We start from the raw sequence: 19,515 nt of genomic DNA, 5'->3' as shown, positions 1-19,515 counted from the left end.
ACACCTCAGCAACAAAAGCACATAATCAATACAGCATAAACACACGACTTTGCAACAGGGGAGGGGAAGAGGGGTGTCGAGGTAATCCAGCGCAGGCAAGAAGCCATGGTCACAGACCCGCTTGTCAGACTGGCGGTACAAAGCGGCGAAGGCGAGGGATGTGGGTCGGGGGGGTGAATGCATATCTGTATATGTGTGTGTGTATGTATGTAAAAGTTCTTTTATGTAGGCCTGGAGAGTTGCTACTCCTGGCATCAAATCTAGGTGCATCAGTCCGCAGGAGGCCAGTGCTGGTTGAGGGGAGCCGAAAGTAGATAAGATTAGGGTTGTTTGGTCTTGGGGCTAGTAGCCGCATTCCGATTAAAACGACTACTCTCTTAGTCCATTCTGGTCCCAAATTGATCCATTTGCCTTTGCAAAGCCGTGAGCTTCTCCGTGATGTTATCCATATTGCGGTTAATAGTCTCAGTCTCAGTGCTGACCGCTCTGCCCACTGCTCCAATCACAACGGGCAGCCCTGTGAGGTTTTGGACAGCTGTTCCCATTTTCTGAATTCTTCGATAAACCAGGGCAAAGCCTAATCCAATCAGCAGAAGACCTGTTATCATGGTTCCGAATAGGTAGATATCTTCAATGTCCTCCAAGGAAAGAGCCGCCAGACACATAAATGGCTGGCCACTGTTCCGGGTGTGTGTTCACGGTGTGTGTGGACTTTGGATGGGTTAAATGCAGAGCACAAATTCTGAGTATGGGTCACCATTCACTAGTTCACCCTTACATCTAATCTGTTACCAAATGGTAAGCATATTTTGGCGTGCTGTCCTGGGGGAGGGTTCCAGGCCCAGAATTTAGCCCAAACCCAAAGAACTCCCCCTGTCCCTAATGTGAGATAAAAACAGATTAGGAATGAGGAGTTGGTGTGGAGAAGGGATGCCGGAAAACTGTCGCAGGACAGAGGTAAGTAGGCTGCATTTATATACATATTGTGCTAGTTAAGATGGTTAGCTAAACGAGTTGTACCTGTGCCCAATTGGTTGATTATCTGATCGTGCTCCTCCCGAACCTTTTTAATAAAACATCATTTCACGAGTTCACCCTTACATCTAATCCAGGGGTGTCAATCTCAGTTCCTGGAGGGCCGGAGCCCTGCAGAGCTTTGTTGCAACCCTGCTTCAACACACATACCATGTAGCTTTCAAATAAGCCTGAAAGACTTGATTACCTGGATCAGGTGTGTTTAATTAGGATTGAATCTAAACTATGCAGGGCTCTGGCCCTCCAGGAACTGAGTTTGTCACCCCTGGATTAGATGTAAGGGTGAACTCATGAAATTATGTTTTATTAAAAAGGTTCAGGAGGAGCACGATCAGATAATCAACCAATTGGGCACAGGTAATAGTCTCACTCTCAATCTAAACTATGCAGGGCTCTGGCCCTCAACTAATACACAAAAAAAAAAAAAATCTTCTTCTATTAGCAAATAGTAAGCACATTTTGGCGTGCTGTCCTTGGGGAGGGCTCTGGGCCCGGAATATAGCCCAAACCCAAACAACTCCCCAAAAGAAGCTTAAAGGCATGGGACAGCAGCCAGAGAGCAAAATTTTTAGTTGCCCCCCCAAAATATGCATGCTGTAAAAAGAAAAGGTGCAGAGCGACCGGGAGAGGCCGTGCAGTGCTCGACGGGAGCTGCGGCTCGCAGCGTCGGACTGGCGAGCCCTACATGCCACTATAACAGGAGCACAATGGCAGATATCAAATGAGGGACTCTTGCTGCATCCGAAGGGAGCTGCAGCTCTGCTGCACCGGAAGGAAGAGTCTCTCTTGCAGCTGAATATGAGACGCGGTTTGCCGCATCGGATAGAGAGCTCTCACTCTGACCGAAGGGAGCATGCGGCTCTGCTGCACCGGGAGGGAGAGCCCTGTCCGATGCTGAATGAGCAAGGAGACGCGACTGATGGAGGGACTCTCACTGTAGGTAGAGGGGTCGCTGTGAATAGAGTATACTGAGGTTTTGTTAGGGTAGAAGAATTGGAAGGAGATAAGGAGGGGCTGTAACCGTTTGCGGAGGCACCCTCACGCACGGATTAACACCTGGTGCTTGGGGAGCCCCGTAGGAAGAGGAAGATTGAAATGAGGGAGGGGCCGTAACCGTTTGCAGAGGCATCCTCATGCACGGATTAACGCCAGTACGCTTGTGTTGCTGGCTGAAGAAGCCCTACTTGGGCATCTGCAGCGGGGGCTGCTGGCCACTGATGGGGAAAAGAAGTAAAAGGGTAAAAGTAAGGTGGCTGAGCTTGAGCGGCTAGCATCACGCTAGCATCTACAGCCGGAGGTAGAGAGGAAAGGATAGGAGATTGGGAAGTCGCGCCAGTGGGCGCTGATGCATGCGGCATGGCAGCTGAAGGCGCTGCAGTGATTGGCTGAGAAAAGGTAGGCAGTGCATTGGGAGGAGCAACCGAATCTGGGGCGCGGCCCAGGCTTGCTGATGGCCTGCTACATCCTGACGCTCGAGGGGAACCGGAACTTGATCTGGAAGAAGATGACGTTAATGAGACATGATGATATTTAGTCTTGCGGGCATTTTTCGAAAAAACTTAACTTCGGAATTTGACAGCGCTTGTCTCAATCCTGCGATGGTCCATTTCCCAATGGGAGGGATGGATGGTGAAGCGGAGGCATAAGATGATGTTGGGGATTGTAATGGCTGTCTCGATGGTGGAGGTGAACGGAGACTTTGCGGCTTAGGTGTGCCCGTAGTGGGCCTTGTGAGTTTCCACCCGTGTGCTGAGGCCTGGGGCTCGGCGGTGGATCCAGGCCGAGGAGGAAGCGCCTTAGAGCCAGCAGAGGGAGGTGCCTTTGAACCAGTGGCTCACCTCATAACACCAAGCTAAAATATCCAACTCAAACATTTCGAATACAAACATAATCCTGACGAATGGATGCCAGAAAACTGTCACAGGAGAGAGGTAAGTAGGCTGCATTTATATACAAGTATTGTGCTAGTTAAGATGGTTAGCTAAACGAGTTGCACCTGTGCCCAATTGGTTGATTATCTGATCGTGCTCCTCCGAACCTTGTTAATAAAACATCATTAGTTGGCTGTACGTCACGCCACTAAACCATTTGTGATATTAAACTGATCATAATGGTTGCTTGCAAATTTCTGAGTGATGAAATATTGTAAAACTTGTTTCTAATGTGTGTACATTTACTCATGTAAATTATCTATATTATTCCATTTTTATTTCCTTATAATATTTCAAAAATATTTATCTAAAATAAGTGGTAAATGAAGAGATTGTCCCAAAGCTTATAAATAATAGTTCATTTAATAAGGTTTTTAAAAATTACACAAATTTTATAATCATTATGTAAAACTAGCTACAGGAACACCCCAACAACCCCCCGTCCCACCGACAAAGAAACTGACCACACCATCCCCCCTGAAATATTTTTACAGTTCGATCACTGCTAATTAGCAAGTTTCACGATGAATGTGGTTAAAGTTTACCATCTCTCAGAGTGAGGCTCAATTCAGAGCTCTTTTGCATTTAAAGTGGTATGCAATAAAACGTCTTGCTGTAGACTGAGCTGTTTTTGACAGGGTAAAAATGGTGTTGTTTTATACTTCCATTGAGAAATTTTAACCAAACTATGTGACAGAAATTTAATTAAGACCCTAAAGAATCATATCAACTTGTGGAAAATGGAAATCCGATGACCCCTTTAACTTGAGCAGACCTTTGCATCACATTTATGAGTGTAACAGTATGAAATACAACATGGGTTCTCTACTTGATGTCCACTTTCCTGCAGAGTTTAGCTCTGTAAGGGAAACAGGTCAATTTAGCTCAAAGGGAATCATTTAAGATTTTAAAGGGAATTTGAACAGAATCACTGTTTCACGGCTGATCACTGAAACGGCCAGCGATTCACTGAACGAGCCGTATAACAACAAATCTGCGCTGGATATTAATATCCAAAGTATAGTGAAAACACTATTAATTAGCACAGTAACAAGATCGGCAGTTTAAGACATTAACTTGTGAGCACAAAACACAAGATACTTCTCTTTTCAATATAAATAAGGCTTTATTAGATAAATCTAAGACATATAAACTAATCTAACACATAAGCACACGCACTCACACATTCACACAAGTTGCAGTAGGATAGAACGTTAGGAAAGAGTGAGTTTAAGAGAATGAAAATGTGAAATCCCAAGTTTACAGCAATACGTGAAATTGCATAGACATGAACAACCATTTAATCACTTAATTAACCCTCGCACTGAGTTCCTCAATGAGGTTAAAATTATATTAGATAACACCAGTACAGATGTGAGTCTGGAGGTTACTTGCGTTGCCTGTTTAACGGGGTTCCCTTTTGTTGTCGCTGAAAAGGGGGTTTCCCGAAGTTGCTGATTGGCTGGAAGTTCAGTAGTCGTTGAAGTGACGTCTTGGGAAGCCCGTGGTTGGGCGTTGGCTGAAGATGCGGAGTTGTGGGCTGGCTGAAGTTGAACGGGCACTCGAGGTCAGACTCGGAGACACGGCGTTACAAAACTTAACTCAGAACACGAAACTCTCAAACGGAAAAGAAAAGAAGTAAAGTTTGACGAGACTAGGTGGTGTTTCTTCTCATCGTGGCTAAGAAGCAGCAGGCGTGCAGGCCGAAGCACGCAGGAACGGCGCTCGAAGAACGCTAAAAGTGATGACACAGCATGACTAAAAGCTAAACTACAAGCAAAGCTAAAAGCCGGCATGACTGATAGCAAAAGCTTGACAAAAGCTAAATATATGCATTGGAAGGCATTCTCTGTGCCATTCTGGGGAGTAAGGATATGTCCTGTGGAGACCAGAGGGGTTAACAGGTCTCCTTAGGAATTTCAGTCTGGTTTTGCTAGGTGGGGGAAGTCAATCCAACGATCTTGTTTTCTCTGAGTGTCAGACTGTCCATCTCTTCGATTACTTGCCCCAAATTAGACAATCTCTTCTTCGAATTGAAATTGTCAATAATTGTTCTAATGGTGTTAATGTTGAAAGCTGTTCTGTGAAAGAGTTGGTCGGTTATCAGACTGTGGTGCTGGGAGTTGATTTACAACATCCTGCCTTTCTGTGGAATTCGGCTCATGTTTCAACCAGGCTCCCGATCGAATCTTTAATTTGTCTGGTTCACGCTACAGCTCCAACCCTAATCAAACACACCTGAACAAGCTGATTAAGGTCTTCAGGATTACTAGAAAGTTACCGTTTTTTCAAGATTGGAGATAAACTCTGCAAGAACTTAGACCTTGTGGGCCAGAGCTGAGAACCTCTGACATACACAATCTCAAATGTGTGAAAAAAACACCCCAATTTGCATATTCAGCCAGACTTATTTGCTAAAGTAATTAATTAAATTATTTTTTGAAATGGTTCATGTTTTACAGATTTTTTATAGTGTATTATAGGTCAAAACCAGTATTCTTTACCTGTGAGAAGTGCACAGAGAATGATCAGTCCCAGCAGACACATGCGACGCTTATCAGCCATTTTCTGTTTCTGACAGTCTTTCTTTTCACTCTATAATTACAGCTCTTCCTTTTAACACCATCAGCTCACCCTGTGGGTGTTAACTTCCTCTGATCTCACCAACTGACCATTTTGTCCTCACACTATACTGATGTGAAAAATCATCTATGCTGTATATAGCAGTTAGGTTGGTTCAGATTCTAACTTAGCAAAGCAAAATAAATGTATACACCAACTGAAAAATGGAAAACTAGAACATTTGTTTAATTTTTTTAAATTACAAAAACTCAGAAAAAAATAATAATTATTAACTAAAATGAGAGTATAAAGATCATCATTTAATTGTTGTGCTTCTCCAAAAATAGAAATAGCATAGAAAATACATAATAATAATCATTATTATTATTTTATTTTGCATTACCAGTTTTAAATTGCACTTGTTTTAGAGTTAGTCATGTTTGCCATCTGTTTATAATGAATAGAGCCTCATGTATTAAAAATAAAGCAGTTTGTTGCTCTGGAGAAGAGTCTGTTGAATGACTGAAATGTAAATTTACTCTTAAGATATATTTATATCTTGTATTTATAACAATAAATGTATATCAGATCTGAGATCCACTCTATAACAGTTTTTACAATCAGCAATATTTTGTCTATTTTTATTTTTTTAAATTTTTTTAATAATCTATTTCTATTATTCTTAGAGCTGTGTCCTCACTGTTGAGGTTTAGAAACACGTCACTACAGAGTGTGAGAACACAGTGAGTTTGACCACACTGGTTCAACACACCCAGTTTAGACTGATAGCTGTAAATTCTCACATATTCAGATGCAGATTCTATTCTTTCTTTTAGTGAATGACTGCATAGCTTTCAACTCTCTATCTTTTCAGTCCATGATCGCATATGATTCGTTCAGCATTTTAAGTTAACAGAAGTTAAACCAAATTTTAATTTAATTAACCAAACTGACCAATTGCAATTACCACTCTGACAGATTTGTCAAGTTTCTCTAAACATGATTCTCTGCATGATGTTAAAAAAGTGTTCATGTCATTGTGTGTTGTTAGTTCTCTGCTAGAGTTACATGTATCATCAGTTTAATAGAGCAGCAGCAGTGCTTGAAGTTGGCTGTTATGCACCGGTACACAGTACTGGCACTTCTATATTTTAGTCTTTATCGTACCGGCACTTCTGACATGTTGCCAGTACTTACAGTCAAAGCATCAGTGTCTGAGTGATTAGAAATGAAACTATATAAACCAACACTCATCTCGACAAATCACGTGAATGAATGCAAGCTGAGTCGGTCTACTAGCGGTTTTCAAAGTGGGGGCCACAAGAGCATGTCAGGGAGCGTGGAGAGTAGTAAAATAATAATTAATTACTGATTTGAATCTGTAAATTTGAACAAAAACAATACCTTATAAAAATTAAAAGAAGCAGGTTTTTGTGATCAGATCAACCGGTAAACTCCTGGAAAGTCCAAGGATCCAGAAAGTGAATGTATTCAAACAGTAAGTTCAAAACAGCGCTAATGCAGAAAAAACACAGCCAATTTCATCAGAGATGGTGGAGATAATAGTACTCACATACAGATGTCAGTAAATTATTCTTTTCAGCATGTAGCTATTTGGAAGGTGAAGGTCTGAAGGTGTTTTAAGCTCGAGACAAACTGCACGATTTTTGACTGTCCTAGATGAAAAATTAGCATTGTGAAACAATCGTAGTGATTTCTGTGATCGTGGCTCCTAATCGGTGGTCCTGTGTCGTACACTGAGAGAGGTTCAAAGACGGCCCTTATCACAGTCTTGTGAAGAAAGCATGATCATCACACAGTTATTATGATGATGAGACGTTAAACCGAGGTCCTGCCTCTCTGTGGTTTTGACTTGCAAACACAATAACCTGTAGAGTCCACTTAGTGGCCCAAAATGTCTCCTTTTCACTCTATTGATGCAAACTTTTCTTTTTTAATCATTCCACATTTAAATAAAAAAGGTCATATTCTTACTTTTTTTTGCAGTGGAATTAGCTTGAAGCCACAACAACTGGACCTCAAATCAAAAAGAGTTTGCAAGCAAAAAGTAACAGCGACACAAACGTAATAAAATATGAATCAACATAGTTTGCATCGCATCAGCTGTGCACTGACTAGGTTCACAAACAGTGTTTAAGTTGGTAACAATTCCCGTCCATAAAACAACTACTTATTCTATTTGCCTATAAATAGCCACATTATAGTTTTCCCCATTAACACAATTGTTAACTTAACACAATAATTATGTCAGTGTTGTCAAATCTTTTTAGCATTATTTTAAAACTGTTGATTGCAATGAGTCAAAACAACAGCAGCATACAATCTTCTTACCTGCTCATGAGACACATTTCTTGCGTATTACATTTGTAAAATAAAGAAATGAGAGAATCCTGTCTGTGTGTTTCAACTTTATTTCAACTTTATATCTTTGCAGCTGCTAATTCCATGGAAAACTTCATTCACCACGGACAAGCTGCCCTTATATTTTGCATTTATTTATTTTATTACATACTTTGCATGTACAGTTTCTCTATAGTCTTATTAGTATCTGTATATATGTACATTTGAAATAACTCACATGAACACTAGTCAAATGGGACATTAAACAGAGTGATGGAGACATGCAGACATGAATCTCGTAATTCAGTACAAAAGTGCAGTTTTATGAAGAAAGACAACGCTGGAGACAGAAACAGGGCCATCTGCAAATGCTAAGAAATGAAGCCAGAAAAAGGTGAACAGAATCAGCGTTTTCACTTCTTTAAAGTCCAGATGAGTTTTGTGTGTAAGTGTAAAAATGGAGAAAATCCAGCATTCAGTTACTCCAGATTTGTGTAAATTCAGGCCAAACATTCAACTTTGGCCATATTACGAGCAAACAAACAGTAATTAAACAGACAAATATAAATGCAAAGTGCATATTAATAATGCTGTTTGACACAAAACAAAATAAAACAAATTAAATTAATCATAATAATCCATACCCTGCCAGAAAGCAGGGACAGGATAAAGCAGGGGCACTTAAACAGTGTGTACAGCCCTCTTATTAGACAAAATACTTAGATAAGACAGAATAATATACAAAATTATCACGAGAAGCAGATGTTAATTTGGAAAATAAATAAATACTATGGTATAACAAGCAATTCCAGTTTGGAGAAAAAAAAAAAAAAAAATTAATATATATATATATATATATATATATATATATTATATATATATATATATATATATATATATATTAAAGCAAATTTTCAAACAGCTACATTGCTTATATCAGTTTTAATACCACCTTTATCATCAGTTTTTATCAAAAACCTTTCAGTGTCTGAGAATTTAAACTTTTTCTCTATTTATTGATATAATAAATATCATAAATCACATTAGTTTTGGGCTGTGTTTCCCAAAAGCATCGTAAGCAATGAAACCAATGGAGCTACGATCAACTTTTGTTTATGATGCTTTTGGGAAACAAAGCCCATATCAATATCTCCACATTCACATATTTATTACACATTCACACATTTCTTTGCTCAGTCCAGACCTGTTGAAATACACTCTCATCAGTTTTATTGGTTCATTAAACAATTAAAGCCTTACAAGATTTCATTGGTGGACTGCTGAAATGAAAATAAAACACAACCCACATTCAGCAATCTGGATGAGAGATTCTTCTGAAGGAATAAATATGATTGGGCTGATAAGGACATTGCATTTCTTCCCTCAAATATAAGTATTTAGTACAGCAAAAGAGATCGAGAAGCATTTCTAAGTTTAGTCCATGCGTTTGCCTGCTCACAAAGAAAAGATGCAACAGGCCTTGGTTTACACTGGAAAACTTCCTACAAAAATAAAGTCCTACTACACACTAGAGGGCAGGATTTGCTCAGGTATATATACACAGCAGCTGCGTTCAGATTTTCTGTCACGCCAAAATGTCTTAAAACACAAATAAAATGTCTGCCTCCACAAATAAATCACTATTGGAATAAGTTTTATGCTAGTGTACAGTATGTGAATCATGAATCTTCTTGATCAGTGAGTTATCCACTAGTTAGTAAATGTGTGTCTGTACAGATTACAAAGATCGAGTCCTAAAGCACCATTAGTGTAACATGGCTCGCGCTACTCTTAATAAATGCGTGTGTTTTTACGTCTCTAGGACAGGTTTAGACAGCACTAGCACATTCACACTCATTCGTTACCAAAGGACTATTTGTTAAGCAAATCATTATGCAAATATTTTGTCTTTGAATCTAACAGTAAAGCAATGAGCACATCTTTAATTAACAGGCTACATATTTTCATGCATGCATTGCCTACTTAAAAATATCTTTTCTAGCGCATCACAACCGTCTCCAATCTGGTTTCTGATCCAAATACGTGTGAACGCAGACTACTGAGGGAAATCACTGCACGTGGTTTTAGCAGCTGGGAGTGCGATATATGTCTAATGTTTTCTAGTTTCAACACTTAACTACAGACTATAAGCATCTACACATTTCCCTCGTGTTTATAATATTATTCAACGCGATTTTTCTATAAAGGGGTGAATAATAACGACTGGGGAAGCAACATGCAGTAGGTTTATTGTAATCTCCTTCAGTGTGAATGAGGCAGCTAGTAATTATTATTATTATTACAACCAGTACTGCAGCTCAAATACCTCTAGACTGCTATTAAATAAACAAGATACATATAAAAAACAAAAATTAAATGAAAGGTAAACAATATGTTCAAATTCAATGTATCTTGGCCTCTTGACATACAGGCAAAATGTAAATAAAAATATACAAATATTTATAATATCTCATAAATAATCAGTGTTTTCTTTAAAGAAACATTCCCGTGTGTCACCCTGGATCCATAACAACCTTCAAGATATTATTTGCCACAGTTTCAAATTAAGTGTCTGCCAATACATTTCACAAATTTACTTTCACCGTGAACTGAAGCTAAACCAAACCAAAGAGCCGTAATATTTCAGGAGGTGTTTGAACAACATTCAACATCTGAAATACATCATCAACCAGCATTTGTCTTTGTCATTTTTTAAAGTTAGGGAAGTAACAGTTCACAGATTGTCAGTTTTAGGGCCAGTTTAATTTTGTATAACATTTGGTTGAATAAATAAATAAAATACAGTTATAGCTGAACATGCAGAATACACCATACTTCTATTTACTACAAGAAAGTTGGTTTTCTTTTCATGTTCTTAATGTTCCATCAGCTCATGCAAAGTGAAAATAATTTTGGACACTATATCTGTCATATCATGGAATAATTGCTCCAAACCAGTGATTATTCATCAGTGCAGCACATTCACAGCGTGAACAAACGGCCTTCAGAGACTGAGAAATGAGCAAACGCTGCCTGCTGTAATAACAGAAATCCTCACACTCCCTACAGAGTGATTAAACAACCAAATAATAATCAGAGATCATTCTGATCACAGAGCTCCATCCGCTTCACACTTTGGCTTCGACCACAGCTGCGGTGCATGTTGTTTGAAAGTAAATAAAAAAAAAAAACAGTAATCTGTATAAAGATTTTAACACTGTCTTGATGAATCTCATTCAGTTCAAAGGATTCTGTACAAGAGTTATCGACCAGTTTCAGTCTGGTGCACCGTTACAGCTCTAGTTTTACATCATCTCATATGATCAACTGTACTTCAATGAGTGGCGCACAATAAAAGTTTACATTATTATTAAATTAATACTTGTTTTCTAGAAGAAAAAAAAAGTTCTTAGAAATTTTGCCATGTTTTCAAGTACAAATCAAACACAGACCTAAACATCTCTAAATCGATACATTTACTTGAGAAGCACAAAGATTGAAGATATTTAAAAATAAATAAAATACAAATTAAAGGAAGCATGGAATCAGTAGCCAAAAAAATAAATAAATAAATGAATTAATAAAAATAAATAAATAATAAATCAAAGGAAAAACAAGGTTATTTTTCGTTCCCCACTTATTGCTTTAAGCATAAATCAGGGTTATTATAGTTAACTAAAACTGAAACAAAAACTAAAACCATAACACATTTCCATCACTTGACAAGGTTAAATAAAATATACAAGCTTTTTATTTTGGCTAGTTGTCAAGGCAACATTTCTAATTTCAATTTAGTTTAACAATGTATTATAATAACTAACACTAAAATAAAGATTGATAAAAAAAAACTCAAGCTTTAAGTAAAATGAAAAATATACAAATAAAAGCTGATTCAAAATATGAATAAAAACTATACTAATATCTCAATGATACTAAAATAACACTGGCATTCAAACTTAAATTCATTCATTCAAGAAAACAAGACTTATCTATAATTTATAATTTTCATAATAAATTACCACTCTCAGTTAATGTAAGAATGCTCAGATATTTGCACTGAAAAACAAAAAGATACTAAGTTTTTTTTTATTTATTTATTTATTTTTTTTTTAGAATATATTCATATATAATTAATTGCGGCCAAATAATTTTTGTTTTAAGAAAAGTCTAAGTGTATGCCTAATGAAGTTTGAGCTTAAAATTAGACAATAAATAAAATAAATAAAAAAAACTAAAGATGTTTAATATTAATATTTGTCTTGCTTTCCAGGAAAATATCTAAAGCTTGTTTTAAGTGTGTAAAACCCCATAAACACAGGGTTTTAGATGAAGTGTGAAGGAGACTGGGAACTCTGTCATAAGAAAATAAATGAATACGGAGGCAAGTTAAAGCAGGAACGTGGCTTTAGCTTCACAGGACGTCAGACAGAGATGGGGCAGACGATGACCTTGTCCTCCAACAGGACGCTGACCACCAGGAAGACCATATAGAGCAGGAACATGATGAAGCCCAGCAGTTTGCTCATCTTCCACTTACAGGCGGCAATGGAGATGATGACGAAGAGGAGCATGAGGAAGAGCAGCACGATGGCGCAGAACAGACCGTTGCTACTCACCTGAACCGGGCTCATACTGTTTATAATGGAGTACAGCAGCCATGGGAGCGGTAACCTGGGAAACAAAGAAACGCTGAACATTACAAATATACAAAACTCAAGCTCTGATACAAAACCGAGTGAGCTGCTCAATGCATAATACAGCACAATGAAATACAAAAATAACATACTTTCAAAAAAATACTTGAGTGCAAAATGAATGTAACGTTTTTATACAACTGCATGTTCATTGCAATTAGATTAAAATAGTTTTTGAATGCAATTAGCTGAACTTTAGAGTGTTTTGACTCATTTAATTAGGACTTAAGTACATCTTTATGTGATTTCATAATTACTTCTGTTGTCTTTGAAATATGGCTAAAGTACTGCTGAATGTACTCACAAGCATTTATGATAAACTAAAACATACTTTGATGTAATTTCTATTGAAATGTTTGTCATACACTTAAATATTTTTGAATTAAACATCTGTAATGATGCAAAGTTACAATTTAATATATTTAACAAATTTAAATATATTAACTTTAAAATGTAAAAAAAAATGAATAAAACACTACAGTTTACAAATAATCAAGAACTTCACATGTGCTTTAGTATGTTAGTCAAGACATCAAAATAAGGGTACTTCATTAACAATAAAAGCTTATTAAAACAATTATTTAAAATGTTAAATTAAAAAAAATAATTTGACTACAGAGTGCACACTGTTTATATGCTCACTAAATCAACATTTATTTAATTAAAAAGAAAAAGTGAAATTTTATTACGATTTACGATGTCAATATATTGTAAATTGTAATTTATATCTGTGATCAAAGCTGAATTTTCACCATCATCACCCCAGTCTTCAGTGTCACATGATCTTCTGAAATCATTCTAATATTTGCTGCTCAAGAAACATTTCTGATTATTAGCAATGTTGAAAACAGCTGTGCTGCACAATATTTTTGTGGAAATCATTCTAAATTTTATTTTTCAGGATTCACAGACGAATAGAAAGTCCAAAACAACAGCATTTAATTGAAAGAGAAATCTTTTGCAACATTGTAAACATCTTTACTGTCACTTTTGATCAATTTTATGCATGCTTGCTGAAGAAAAGTATACATTTCTTAAATAAAAACACAAAGCGTACCCCACAGTGATGTCGAATATGTTGGAGCCCACGGAGCTGGACACTGCCATGTCTCCCAGACCCCTTCGGGCTACAATGACACTGGTGATCAGATCAGGGATGGAGGTTCCCGCTGCTAGAATCGTCAGTCCCATGATCTCCTCAGTGATTCCTATAGTCTCTCCAACCTGCAGAGATATTAGCACTAAACAATCAGAAAAATATGGCCTTAAATCACCATTGAGCTCAACATCAATAACACACTGCCAGTTGAAGATTATTTCTCAGCTGTGTCGAGAATTTAAAAGACTCCATGACATCAAACAAACAAAGAATGTTTCTAACCCACTTACGTAGGACTTAAGTACATCTTTATATGTAATCTAGATTTTTTTTTATTTATATATGATTAAAGTACTGTTGAACGTATCGACAAGCATTTGTGATAAACTCAAATATAATTTAATGTAATTTCTACTTAAAGTTGCATTAAAATTGCAATTAAATGCTATTAACGTTACGATTTAGTTGTTGGGAATGAAGTGTTCGATAGAGATGGGACATTTGACACTGAGGCTCCGAAGCCTGTTTTACTCTATTGAAGCAGACTGGTTCGAAAGACTGTGTAGAGCCTTGTATCAAATCTCCGTGATCACATGACCAATGTCAAGTCCTACTCTTGTTCAATTTCCAAAGGACACATGGACGACTCAAATTTCCAACTCAATCACTTTTATTTTTATTTTGGCTTTGTCAGTTGATTGGTCTGTTCATTGAAATAAAACATTTCACTGACCATTGGTGTCTTTGGACTGAACCTACAAGTGAACTTGGAGTGTCTTCTCAGTAAAGTTTGTTTGTCTGAATGACTGAGGACCTCCATGTTCTTAACAGGTGCTCCAAATCAGTGAAAATGACAGAACAGGTGACAAGCAGCCAGATTGCTGCTGCTGGTGCACTCTGGTAAGTGTAGTTCTTTGACTAATTTCTGAGATTCAGCTCAACACCTCCCACTTGAGCTCCTGGTTTTTTTTCAAAACCAGAGGTCACACAATCCCTTCACACCTCTGCTTGTTCTTCAGTGGGAAGTAAAATGACAAGGCGTCTTACATCTCTATGAAGAATTGTGACTGGAATTTTGGTTTGGAGCCTCTTGGTTCTTTCACTGTTAGCTCTTGTGAGCCCTTATTTGCCGTTTGCCTTTTTGATGTGAACAGGATAGCTGGCAAAAGTCTTAACAAGCACATCTCTTAGAATGCCTTTGCTGTCAGCATTGACACTGACCACTCTAGCCAGCTAGTACTGTCCTCCCAGGGCGTTTTGGTCAGCCAACCAGACCACATCTCCAACAGCAACATTTCGCTCTTTGGTGTACCATTTGTTCCTTATGAACAGATTAGGTCCAGCCAATTGGCTCCACTTCTTCCAGAAAATGTTTACCTCTCCTTGAATATGTTTAAGTCTTTTGTAAGGGTAGCCATGAAACTGGAAATCTCCAGGGGTCTCTCATTTGCAAGGTTAGCTGCCATGAAAAGAAAAGTTTGGAATTCTCCCCATGTGAAAACACCATCTCCACCAAGGTTGCTCAATGTCCGCTTCACTACTTTGACAGCTGCCTCTGCTGCACCATTCCTATGGGGAGCGTCTGCAGGGTGGATCTTCCACGACCCTTCTGTACCATGCTTCCAAAAAATTTCTTCAAGTACATAACCATATATTCATTTAATGAACTCTCAAAGAAAATACAGTGCAGGTCTGGCTCCCACAAAATTTGTGCCAGGATCTGACCAGAGTTTCCTGGGGTGTCCTCTCAGTGAAGTGAACCTTTGATAGGCTAGCAGGAATCCTTCAGATGACATGTCACTCACCACTTCAGTGTGTATGGCTCGGGAAGACTATTCCCCATACAGAGTCTAGTTCTCTTCTTGATCTCATCTTTCACTTCATAAGGGCCGAACAGGTCCATAGTGGTGAATTCAAAAGGTGCAGCTGGGCCTGTTTGCTCTAATGGCAGGTCAGCCATGATTTGTTGACACTGTTTTGCCTTGTTTTTCCTGCAGACCACACAGCTGTCAACCATTTTCTTGGCAAGTATACGGCCTGCTTTGTGGGATTCCTATGCCAGCAGTGTAGACACCCATGCTTCAAATGGTAAAACTGGCACTGCTGTCTTATCTTCTTTGAATGTCTGAATTCTGCCTCCACAAACTAGCAGTCCAGAGTTCACATCTTTGTATACTGCCAGCCTGCTTAGAGTTGTGTCTGAATAAACTGTACCTTTTTGAGCTGTGAGGAAGATGTCTTTGAGTGCATCTTCTCGTTCTTTGACAGTCAGCACAGCTTGCTTGGGTGATCTTATCTCCCACTTTGACTGTTTAGGGGCCCAACACTTCCTCTTCAGCAAATGCTTGGCCGCTAGACAAACCCAGGCAACATCTCTCACCAGTTTGGACAGGCTACTGAATCTTCTTACTTCCACAAGATCTTTAACCCAGCCAGTGGGCTTCCTTCCTAGAAGAAGAGTTGGGTTAACCACAGGTATTCCTTCTTGAGTTTCACTCTTTGGACTTTCCTGAGTGCCTCGTAGGTCTTTTTTCTGCTTACCCCTTCTTGCTTGAGCTCTTGTTAATGCACCTGAGAATGCCTTCCTCTGGAGCTTGTTTACACTCTCCCTGGCATGAGCTGCAACCTCTCCATTTGATTTTTTTGTTAGGCCACTTCTCCCTTGGCCACTTCAGGAACTCTGGTCCATTTTGCCATGTGGAATTCTCCTTCAAATCTTCAGAAGCACCCCCTCTATGCTATGTTTAGATCGCCACAGATCCACCACCAGTCTTGCACTAGTCCAGCTTTCTGGATTTCACCCACTCTATTTGCAAAGAAGGTTTTGTACCCATAACTGACTCTTTGAATGGCTCCTAAGACCGTTTGACTGTCGAGTAGATGGAACCATCTCTCAATCTTCATTCGAGCATGCTTTTCCACATCAATCAATCAATCAAACTTTATTTCTATAGCCCTTTACAGCAGCCACAAGGTACTTCCTGATCCTGGCTGCGAAGACAGCGCCACAGATCTCTGCTTTTACAGCTTCACCCTTCTGATCCAGGGGTGTCAGCTTAACTTTTGATTCAATGAATCGAACTTCAGTGCCTTGACTTGTCTCCCATCTTAACCCTCTGGAGTCGATGCCCATGTATAAGCGTGTTGAGGCATTTTCTCCTGATAACCCCGAAAAAAAATTAAATTATACTTTCAGTTTTTATCAAACAGATAAGAGCAATACATCAATCGAATCTGTAAAGGGTCTACTTTTATTTGTATCCACACATAATAACAATAAAACTTTGTGCGTTTATAAAATAAAGAAAACAAACAAGGTGCGCTGTCGGCAGCCTTGAGCTGCGGTGATCTTTATTTAGAAACACGTCATTAAAATGAATTGTAACTCAGTGAATACTCAACACAGAGACATAAGAGAGATATCTATAGAAAGCTTGACATGTCTACTTTTAAACTAAGCAAGTGCTACTAAAAACAAATATTCTGTGATAAAGTAATCCATATGAAAACAATGCGATGTCCGTCTTTCACGTCTTCCTTCATTATATCTGATGCGACCACGCCCACGCGCGCTATTGAGATTATAACCATCCACTTGAAGCTCGCGGTGGGTAACCGCCCTCAGAGCAAACAAAGCAGCGAGTCTGTACTTCACGTTTTTTAAATGTTACTGTTTGCTTTGCACTGAGAGGAATAAGACATAATTCACCTCAATAAGACCGCCGAGAGGAATACGATTTGGATTACCTCAGAAAGAAGAACGAAGCAGCTTGACCCAGCAGAGATAAACATGAGTAAGACTTTTTTATTATTAATCTACTTGTATTAGTTTTCATATAACTTGTACACATTTTACTAGTTAGACTTTTTCCAAACTATAATTCCTGACTGAATGTATAATCAGGTGAAACATTGTGAAGTTTCATTTACATCATCTCAATGTTTCACCATGCCAGGATGTTTTTTTTTTTATGTTCTATAACATAGACAGCAATACGATATAAAAGTAATATGAGTTATAATGTTGCTAGCTTAATGTCAGTAAGAATGATTAGACAAAACTTTACTGTGATAGGGTATTCTCTGTTCACGAATACAGCCATATACAGTGAGTACGGATAGTATTCAGACCCCCTTAAATTTTTCACTTTGTTATATTGCAGCCATTTGCTTAAATCATTTAAGTTCTTTTTTTTTCCTCATTAATGTACACACAGCACCTCATATTGATAGAAAAACACAGAATTGTTGACATTTTTGCACATTTATTAAAAAAGAAAAACTGAAATATCACATGGTCCTAAGTATTCAGACCCTTTGCTCAGTATTTAGTAGAAGCACCCTTTTGATCTAATACAGCCATGAGACTTTTTGGGAAAGATGCAACAAGTTTTTCACAACTGGATTTGGGCATCCTCTGCCATTCCTCCTTGCAGATCCTCTCCAGTTCTGTCAGGTTGGATGGTAAACGTTGGTGGACAGCCATTTTCAGGTCTCTATAGAGATGCTCAATTGGGTCACAGAGTTGTTGTGAAGCCACTGCTTCATTATTTTAGCTGTGTGCTTAGGGTCATTGTCTTGTTGGAAGGTGAACCTTCAGCCCAGTCTGAGGTCCTGAGCTCTCTGGAGAAGGTTTTCATCCAGGATATCCCTGTACTTGGCCGCATTCATCTTTCCCTCGATTGAAACCAGTCGTCCTGTCCCTGCTGCCACCACCATGCTTCACTTTTGGGACTGTATTGGACAGGTGATGAGCAGTGCCTGGTTTTCTCCACACATACCGCTTAGAATTAAGGCCAAAAAGTTATTGGTCTCATCAGACCGGAGAATCTTATTTCTCACCATCTTGGTTCTTCAGGTGTTTTTTCATGTCTTGCACTGAGGAGAGGCTTCCGTCGGGCCACTCTGCCATAAAGCCCCGACTGGTGAAGGGCTGCAGTGATGGTTCACTTTCTACAACTTTCTCCCATCTCCCGACTGCATCTCTGAGCTCTTTAGGCAGTTCCTTTGACCTCATGATTCTCATTTGCTCTGACATGCACTGTGAGCTGTAAGGTCTTATATAGACAGGTGTGTGGCTTTCTTAATTTAGTCTAATCAGTATAATCAAACACAGCTGGACTCAAATGAAGGTGTAGAACCATCTCAAGGATGATCAGAAGAAATGGACAGCACCTGAGTTAAATATATATGAGTGTCACAGCAAAGGGTCTGAATACTTAGGACCATGTGATATTTCAGTTTTTCTTTTTTAATAGATGTGCAAAGATGTCAACAATTCTGTGTTTTTCTGTCAGTATGGGGTGCTGTGTGTACATTAATGAGGAAAAATAAATGAACTTAAATGATTTTAGCAAATGGCTGCAATATAACAAAGAGTGAAAAATTTAAGGGGGTCTGAATACTTTCCGTACCCACTGTATGTTTACTATATTAACTATATATATTGTATAGGCCTTCATATAAAGCATGCTTGTGTTTTCAAGAATGTAACTAAGCTTCTGTTCATGAATATCTGCTCGTGTAAATATTTTTAATGTCTTCTACCCTGTCATTGGTGTTTGCAAGCATCTGAGGTGAAAAAAAAAGCCAATGCAAATAAGCAGGCCAAGCCAAGCGAGGCACACACTCCCATCTCTTCAACGTCTCTTCAAAAAAGTATGTCCTTTAGAGCAGCGGTTCTCAATTCCAGTCCTCGCGACCCCCTGCTCTGCACATTTTTTATGTCTCTCTTTATTAACACACCTGATTCAGATAATCAGCTCGTTAGAAATGAGCTCCCTGCATTAACATTGATCCGACTGACATGGTCTCTACACAGTGTTCATTGCTC

General features: G+C 38.6%; 2 protein-coding genes across 9 annotated transcripts in view; both read right to left on the bottom strand.

The window, feature by feature from the left end:
• The window catches only part of LOC109112163 (junctional adhesion molecule A-like), a 262,729-nt gene extending 256,988 nt beyond the window's left edge, over nucleotides 1–5,741 (bottom strand). The window contains exon 1 of one of the 4 annotated variants that reach the window (XM_042728794.1): nucleotides 5,471–5,741. In XM_042728794.1, the coding sequence (XP_042584728.1) occupies nucleotides 5,471–5,531 (61 nt within the window). In that variant the 5' untranslated portion in view covers nucleotides 5,532–5,741. The remainder of the gene's footprint in view (nucleotides 1–5,470) is intronic. The other 3 variants (XM_042728792.1, XM_042728788.1, XM_042728787.1) reach the window with 3 other exon arrangements.
• A 6,299-nt stretch (nucleotides 5,742–12,040) lies between these two features.
• The window catches only part of LOC109071947 (sodium/potassium/calcium exchanger 2-like), a 59,154-nt gene continuing 51,679 nt past the window's right edge, over nucleotides 12,041–19,515 (bottom strand). For 2 of the 5 annotated variants that reach the window (XM_042728782.1, XM_042728786.1), the window contains 2 exons: nucleotides 13,641–13,807; nucleotides 12,043–12,560 (listed from right to left, as the gene is read on the bottom strand). In XM_042728782.1, the coding sequence (XP_042584716.1) occupies nucleotides 12,311–12,560; nucleotides 13,641–13,807 (417 nt within the window). In that variant the 3' untranslated portion in view covers nucleotides 12,043–12,310. Of the gene's footprint in view, nucleotides 12,561–13,640; nucleotides 13,808–19,515 lie in introns of all 5 variants that reach the window. The other 3 variants (XM_042728785.1, XM_042728784.1, XM_042728783.1) reach the window with 3 other exon arrangements.

The sequence above is a fragment of the Cyprinus carpio genome, chromosome B7 (assembly GCF_018340385.1).
Source record: "Cyprinus carpio isolate SPL01 chromosome B7, ASM1834038v1, whole genome shotgun sequence".
In the NCBI taxonomy this organism is placed as follows: Eukaryota; Metazoa; Chordata; class Actinopteri; order Cypriniformes; family Cyprinidae; genus Cyprinus; species Cyprinus carpio.
This window is presented reverse-complemented; position numbering and strand designations above follow the sequence as displayed.